The sequence below is a fragment of the Octodon degus genome, unplaced genomic scaffold, assembly GCF_000260255.1.
Source record: "Octodon degus isolate 3935 unplaced genomic scaffold, OctDeg1.0 scaffold00265, whole genome shotgun sequence".
In the NCBI taxonomy this organism is placed as follows: domain Eukaryota; kingdom Metazoa; phylum Chordata; class Mammalia; order Rodentia; family Octodontidae; genus Octodon; species Octodon degus.
In genome coordinates this window covers 2,339,276-2,347,850 of record NW_004524841.1, presented here as the reverse complement: position 1 = coordinate 2,347,850, position 8,575 = coordinate 2,339,276, and the positions used below count along the sequence as shown (strand labels likewise).

The following is an 8,575-nucleotide window of genomic DNA, read 5'->3' as shown; positions in this document are numbered from 1 at the left end:
ATCCGGCTGTTTTCTTTTAGACTTGAAATACTTCACTCCAAGCTCTCCTTGAGTTGAAGATTTGTGCTGTGATTCTAATGGGCTTTGCTTTTTAGGTTACTTTATTATTATGGTTTTTGATATTTATTTGTTGCTGGAACGTACTACATAGTTTTGATTCTTAGTGATCCTTCTGTCTCAGCCTCCCCAGTGCTGGGATTATAGGCATGTACCACCATGCCTGGTTTCAGGGCTGGCACAGCATGCCTGGGGGTCTGGGGCCAGCATGGTATGTGATCAAACTCAGGTTCTTGCGCTTACCAGGCTGGGTCTTAGACCACTGAGCTATCCTCCCAGCCCAGGTAACTTGTTTTTTTTTGAACAGCCTTTAGTATTCTGTTCTTATGTTGAATTTCTGGAATTTGACTATGATGTGCCTTGCTATAGATTATTTTTGTTCATGACTAATCAGAGTTCCCTATGCCTAACTTATCTGTATGTCAAAATATTTTTCCATGATTGGGATGTTTTCTGCTATTAGTTCTGTGAACAGGTTTTTGTTTTTTTTTACTGTCATTTACACTGTTTCCTGATTTTTTTCATTGTCTTCAGTCAGTCTTATTCTTCTCTGCATCATGTAGCAGCTGGTGGATTTTTTGTGGTCTCTTGGTACTTTTAAGGAATCTTTTCTTTTTTTTTTGCGGTGGGGGGATACTGGGGTTTGAAATCAGGGCCTTGTGCTTGCCAGGTAGGAACTTATGCTGCTGAGCTATCTCCCTGGCCGAAGAACTCTTTCTTTTGTGATTGTTAACCAAAATCTTGTCTTCTATATATGATTTTTCTTTCTTCACATTGGCTTATTCTGCTGCATACAGTTTGAATGGAATTTTTAATCTCCTGGACATCTGTTTGAATTTCTTTCATGGATTTTGTTTTCTATGTTGTGCATTCATAATTTCCATCATTTTTGGGTGGTGGTGGTGGTCATCATTGTCTCCTCCTCCTCTTTCTCCTCCTCCTCCTCCTTTTTCTCCTCCTCCTCCTCCCTTTTCCTTTCTCCCTTGTCCCTTCTCCTTTTTAAATCTGTTTTGTTTTGTTTTTTTGGTGGAACTAGGGATTGAACTCAGGACCTTGCGCTTGCCAGGCAAGCGCTTATTCTACTGAGCTTTCTCCCTGGCCCTCTCCTTTTTAATCTGTATTTGCCATACAGTAAGCATGTCTTTCATTATGGTCATCTTTGTAGTTATCTTAGAAATTATTCTGATTTGAGTTTTTCTAGACCCTCATTTGACTACTTTGTTACTTTAATTACTACTTCAGAGAGTCCTCATGGTGGCTTTTGAATTGTTTCACCTCATTGCCCCCCCTGGGTTTATCTCTTGTGAGCTGGAAGTCTGGGGTTGCATCTTGTTTAAGTATTTTTCTCTCTCTCTTTCTCTCTCTCTCTCTCTTTCTGCCTATGTCTGTCTCTGTCTCTGTCTGTCTGTCTCTCTCTCTCTCTAGCTTACTTCCTGCATTGATGCTTGTAAATTGCTTATGGCAAGTAGTTTTATTGCTAGTATTTAAAATGCCTAGGAAATGACTACTTTTCTGAGTTTTACAAGTGTAGTTGGATTTTGGGTTTTGTGTCTGTTGCAAGATTCTACCCCTTCAGTTTATTGGGGATGAGAAGTTGCTGCCTAGCTGGCCAGCCCTTGGTTATTTGGCAGTGGTATTGTTCAGGATATAGTGTAGTATTGTTCAGGACCCTTAAGCAGTCTTAGTCTTGGTATGCCAGGAAGAACAACTGATTAGAATGATTATGTCATTTTCACTAAAAATAGTAGAATCGGTAATAATGATAGCATCAAACAGCACAGAAAATCACAAACTCTGTCAACTGGGTTGTTTTTTTAGGGGGTGCAGGGGAGCTTTTTGTGACAAGATCTTGTTAGGCAATGCAGGCTTGCCTTGAACTCACTTTCTAGCCCAAGCTAACGTCGAACTCAAAGCAGTTCTCTTGCCTCAGCCTCCCTCCCATGTGCTGGCTTACAGGTGTGCACCACTGTGCCTTGCTTCTCTCAACTTCTAATTTGCTACCTTTAACCATATGAAGCGTATTTTTGTGGTTATATAACAAAATCTAAAATCAGAAAATTGTAAACAGTAGATATACCCTCAATATGGTGATTTTTACCTCTGGGGAAAAATTTGAAAGGGTTCAGGGGGAAAAATACAAAATAGAACAGCAAGAGATTAATACCAAGGCTGGAAGACTGTGCAAAACTGGGAAACTATTGAAGAGGCAAAGAGAAAAGGAAAAAATAAAAACAAACAGTAACAAAAGAAACTAGAGACAGTGTTCAAACTCATATAAAAACAAGCACAATCAAGAAAAACTACCACAGAGCTGGGAGATAGTTCAGCGGTGTAAGCAACTGCCTGGCAAGTTCAAGGACCCAGGTTCGATCCCTGGTACTGCATGCCATGCTGGCCCCAAAACCCCAGGCACTCTGTGCCGGCCCTGAAACCAGGTGTGGTGGCACACGTCTGCAATCCCAGTGCTGAGGATGCTGAAACACAAGGATTATTGCAAGTCTGAACTGTGTAGTGAGACCCTGTAGTAAATAAATAAATAAATGAAATGATTTTTTAAAAAGACTACAAAAGAAAACGAAAAACACAAACACAAGAAAAGGAAAAAAATTAAAAATAAATTCACTTTAATGTATCTCTACTATTCACTGGTAGACAGATCGGCAGAACACAGACCTGAGTTGATTATTCTCAGCAGGCCAGCTGTAGATTTATGGTATGGTAGTGGATAATCCCAGCAAGCCTCCACCATTAGTTCAACTAAAGCTCAGGCTGGTTTCTGACTGTGAGGCTGGAGCCCAATTTATTCAGCTTACAATACTGCGTGTGCCTCCTGCTGTCCTGAGCTCATGTCACTGTTGGGTTGTTGTGGGCCCTTTTTCTGCTGCTGGGTTGAGCTTGGTTCTGCCTTGTGGTGACTGGGGGCCAGTAGATGGAGCTAGTAGTTGCTGTGAGTTCTGAGCTCATTTGGTCCCTCTCCAAGATGCCTACTGGCAAATCGCCCTCTCTTAGGGTTGTCTGAATCTTGAGTAACTCAACAGGCACTGCGGTTTGCTGCTTTGTTCCACTGTTCTGTTCCATGGGTACACATAGTTACTGTGTGTCTGCAGGTTTGAGCTGCCCCTCCCTTGCAGTGAGTCAGGGCTTAGGGGGAAAGTGCCACTTGCCGCCCTCTCCTCCTTTGAAGTTTCTCGTGGCTCTTATTGTTGGCCTCAGTTCTCCCTTCAGTTCCTTGCTGGGCTCCTGGGACCCACTTCTCTCCTTCTCTTCCTCATGTTGCTGTATTGTAGTGAACAGACACCAAATCTTGGAGGGGCTGTTTCTCGGCTGTTGACCACTTTGCCATCTTCCCAGAAATCCTAAATGAAATATATTTCTTAACTAATTTTTTTCACACTCTAATATTATCCTGTTTAAACATTTTATGCTGAGATAGATTTAACTCACATTATTATACAAATAATAAAAACTTTCAAAATACAAAGTAGCAAATCATACTTGTGTTTAATTTAAAACATACCTATAACTTATAGTAAAATATGCAATTTTGTCGTATGTCACTAATTATGGTCACTAATTATGGGTATGAGTTTTTTTAGAAGCAATAGTTATTTCTTAAGTTTATCACATTACACTGAAGTAAACTATATTTCTATTAATGAAGATATTTCCAAAATATGTTTTCTAGGCCAACCATATCCTGATCCAGCTCTTCCACTGCAAAGGCAAGACAGATACTACTCTAACTCTGGTAGACTGTCTGGACCAGCAGAACTCAAAAGTTATAATATGCTTTCTTTGGATAAAATGGGTAAGAAGTGTGTGTGTGTGTGTGTGTGTGTGTGTGTGTACATGTGGGTATACATGTGTGTTGAAAAATGATATACTAAACAACTGGAAGCTGAACGAAAAGCTAATACAATTGCTGCCTCTGCTTGCTGCTAAAACTAGATTTCTTTCCTAAAACTTCTTGTTTATAATTCTAGTTAAGTAGTTCACAAAAGTGGCATCTCAACATACGTTGGTGCTTGGTTTGAGCAAGATGGTGATGCGCTAACTAAATATACCTGTAATGGGAAACAAAATTGTCTAGCCCACTTCCATATAAGCTGTTTAGTAAGCAGGGAAATTAGACAAGCCGATAAAGATGGATTATGTGAAAGTACACCAGGAAAATAATTCAGGTACACGTTCTATTAATGGTTTAATCATTTACTTTGTTTAAACATTTTGTAGTTAAATTTATTTAGCTAACATTTACTGAGCCACCTGCTGTCACTGTTCAGCTATCTCCTAGCTACTCCCTGAAGTTTAGAAATATATTATTTACTATAGCAGTCAAAAGTTGATAATATGAGAAGAAACTACTTTTTTAAAAACAGAAAATTAAAATAAATGTTAAGAGGTTTCCTCAAGAAAGTCTGTTTTTTTGGTGACATTCTCTACTTGAAATACCATTTTAGAAAGTCAATGTATTTTGAATAATAAGCAGAGGTACAGGCCCTACATTGTATCTTTTGTTTGTGATAATTAAGATAATTCTTTCTGTTTTGTTTTTGAAAGTTTCTCCCCTTTTTAATTCAACATAAATAGGAGCAAAATATATGCTAAATTTCAGGGGATTTTTGTTGTTGGTGCTAGAACTCAGGGCCTGATTCCTGCTTGGCAAGTGCTCTACCACTCCCTGAACTGTACCCAAACCTTAGTGAATAATTTCTAAGTTAGGAGGAGCTCTACATGACATGGAAGAGGGTATAAATTTGGGAAGATACACCCTCTGTCTGTAAGATTCTACCATTAGAGAAAAAGACAGTATCTAAATTTAAATACTGCTGGTCAGATGGAATGTCCCATAGAGTGTGTGCTGTGGTCAGAGACAGCTCCTGGCATGGAACTCCATGCAGAAGGTGGCATTTGAGCTGATTTATTTATTTGTGTGTGTGTGTGTGTGTGTGTGTGTGTGTGGCCAGCTCAGCCCACCAGGGGGTGGGGCTGGCTGGCATGTGGTGCTGGGGGATTGAACTGCGGTCCCTGTACTTTGCTAAAGCTTGTTCTAAGTAGGTACTTTAGACCACTGAGCCATCTCACCAGCCCTAAAGAAAATTGTATTTTTTTTTTTCTTTTTTTTTTTTTTGGTGGAATCAGGGATTGAACTCAGACCCTTGCACTTGAGCTGCTTTTGAGTGAAGTTGGAAAACAAAAGAGCTAGCAGAAACTGTTGTGCATAGCAGTTGTAAACTGGAGTTACTCATCAGTTGACATGGTTGTTACCAAGGTTTAATGAGTTTATGTGTATAGAGATGTTTTGTGAATAAAGAAATTCTATATAAATGTTACTGTTTGTCAGTATACATACCTGTCCTATGTTATACATTAATCAGCTAGCTTTCATAATTATATACTAATGTGTTTTTTGTTTATTTGTTTTTGCGGTACCGGGGATTGAACTCACGACCCTGTGCTTGTCAGGCAATCGCTTATTCTACTGAGCTATCTCTCCGGCTCCTAATGTGTTGTTTTATATCAGTATATAGACGTGAATGTGAGAAATAGTTAAAGCATTGAGTAGTGCTGGTGGTCAGCAAACGTTTATTGAATAATGAATGACCTCATCTAATGTTCATGGTGATCCAATAAAATCAGTACTTTTATTGTCCTAATTTTATGATTTAAAAAACACAGGCTCCAAAAGATGCTTAAGATCTTAGAAGTATGAGAGGCAAGATTTGAGCACTCATCTATTTAACTCCAGAGCTGTGCCCTTGACCATTGCACTTTACTGAAAAGAAAGGCTCATAGGGTCAGGCGTCGATGTACTTACTATAGTCAGGGTTGTTTTGTAAGAGGTGTGCTGTTGGGTTTTAGTCTAGGAAGGCTTGCTCCTTTGTACCAGCCTCCATGTGCTGCACCACAGGCCTTGTTAAAACAAAAACCCTCTTTGGTGTTCCTATAAAAACCTCCTTGTGATTTATTTCTTGAATAGAGTTCCAAAAGTCCTATAAATCTATTTAGGGTTTTTACCCAGAGTATTGTGGAGAAAGTGAATAAACAGCTGTTAATACTAAAGAGCTCCAACAGCCAGCAACCAACAAAGACCAGCAGCAGAGACACAGTGCCCAGAACAGCCAACCTGCAGTGTCTAGCATAGGCTGGCATTGGATGATGACAGCAGGCAGTGGCTGTGACCAGTGGCATCTGTGTCAGCTATCTGCATGCAGCATTACCTGGTATCTTCTGGAGATATTAGAACTGTTAGCAGAGCTGCACTTTGCCGAGTCACAGTTTCCACCTGAATCATGCAGAGGTGCCCAAGACTAAATTCTTGGGGTTGCCTTACTCCCTTGGTAGTCTCTTGCCTACTGTACCCTTCAGTCTTTAGGAGTACTACAGCACCCCACATCTAGTGTTAGCCTAAGTTTTAAAATTTTCAATGGATAATTTGTCCCAAGAGTGACAACTGCACAACTGGAAAAGGATGTGTGTGCTTTTGGGATACATTTCTCAGTAGAAGTACTGGTTCTATTGACTTACTTTGCTTTACATTAAATACCAACTCTTTTTCAAAACCGGAGGGGAAAAAAAAGAAATATGTTGTTAGATGATTTCATTGTTCTGTGAGCTTCAGAGCATGTAATTAATGTAAACTAAGATGCTACAACAGTGGTGCTGAAGCTATGTTATGCATGCTGCAGCAGGCATACAGAGCCCTGTCAGCATGCCAGCCAAGTTACTCTGGCCATGGTTTGTCAAATTATCAGCGTGCGTACAGTAGCAAAGATCACATTAATTGTGTAAAAGCCTGCCAAATGCAAACTTTCATCCTTCAGTAGAAAGCTGTTCTTAGCACTGAAAGCTGTTATTGTAAAGCTTTGAAGGCAAATGATGTTAATGTATGAGTTGTGTTTTCTAAACTAAAACCTCAGCATTCAGGTTAATTGCAGTGTTGGCACTTTGTGACTAGTAAGTGGGCTTTGTGTTGCAGTTTGGGCCCTCAGTCTCTAAAAGTTGCTGCCACTTTGCTTCATTGTCACTCACTAGGCAATATAATCTTAGGGACCACTGTGATCTGTTACTGAACTGAATATAGTTATGTGGCTCCTGACTGTTGTCTATTGAATGCCTACTGAAAGACAGGCATTCTGGTAGTTGCTGTTGTGTCAGTGATGAACAGGTGCCCAGTATTCCTTTTCCTTGAGATCTAATGAAGGAGTATGTGAAGTTGTGCTATATAGAAGACAGTAGTTGTGAGGACAGTAACCCACGTGAAGTGGTAGTGTATTGAGTGTGAGATAAGAAAAGCTTCTTGAAGGAAGTGGCGTGTACACTGAAAATTAAATGAAGAGCTAGCTGGACTGAAGGGTGAAGGTTGTGTTCTAGAACCGTGCTGCCAAGCCTTTTGGAGACTTGAGTGCAACTCCAGTTCCACTTATGTACTGCATACTGCAAAGGGCCAACATTGCACCTCATCTTCAATGCTGAGGTTTTAGTTTAGAAAAAAACATCTCATACATTAACATCTTTTGTCCTAAAAGAAAAACAAACAACATATGTATTGTAGGTTTGCCACCACTGTTCTAGAATGAAGAGTAGCATATTTATGGCTTTGGAGTTAAGCATGCATGGTCAATTATGGCTGTACCCTGGAGTGTGCCAGGAAATACTTAAGCAAGTGGTCTCTGAGGGAAGCATGGTTTAGATTTTGCAAGACCTTGCAAACTGTTCAGAAACTTGAACCTTATTCTCAGGATAATGGGAGTTCGTTAAAAGGATTTTAAGCAGAACAATAATACAAGATTTGCATTTTGTGGAGAAATTTCTGTGATTGTAATTATGGAGCTTAGGGAACAATAAGATTGGATGAAGGGTTTTTAGGAGATTGTGAAAGGAATCAATATGAGTGGTGGTGGTGATTTAGTGGAGGGGCTAGATCGATGTGAATAGACATGGGAGAAATAGGGTTAGAACTGAAGCTATGTGGGAGGTCTTGGCTGATTCCCAGTTTCTGGCTGTGGTACTTGATTGAATAGAGGGAGATACCATTTATTATTCAGAGACAGGAGCAATTTGATCAGAAAAATTATAAGTTATACTTTGAGTAAAATGAACAGCACTAGCCAGGCATAATGGCCCATGCCTATAACCTCACAACTGGGAAGACTGCACCATGTGTTTGAGGCCAGCCTGGGCTACATATCCAAGTCCAAGGCCAGCCTGGACTACACAGTGAGACCCTGTCTAAAAAAATAAAACAGAGTTTGATTGGTAGCGGGAGTGGAGAGCGGACCCCAGAGAGCCCTGAGCAGCCCCACCACCGCCGCCGGCCTAGTTACCATCACACACTGGGAGAAGCCACAGCTGCTGCAGCTGGCCCCAGTCACCATCACCGCAACCATGAGCAGCAAGGCCAAGACCCAGCAGCAGCCCACCAATGTCTCACAGCGGCCGAAGGTTTTGGGAACAGTGAAATGGTTTAATGTAAGAAACGGATATGGCTTCATCAACAGGAATGACACCAAGGAAG

At 40.5% G+C, this 8,575-nt stretch overlaps 1 protein-coding gene across 9 annotated transcripts in view; it reads left to right on the top strand.

The window, feature by feature from the left end:
- The window catches only part of Mia2 (melanoma inhibitory activity 2), a 119,078-nt gene that overhangs the window by 101,507 nt on the left and 8,996 nt on the right, over positions 1–8,575 (top strand). For all 9 annotated transcript variants that reach the window (XM_023706595.1, XM_023706587.1, XM_023706588.1 and 6 more), the window contains one exon: positions 3,743–3,865. In XM_023706595.1, the coding sequence (XP_023562363.1) occupies positions 3,743–3,865 (123 nt within the window). The remainder of the gene's footprint in view (positions 1–3,742; positions 3,866–8,575) is intronic.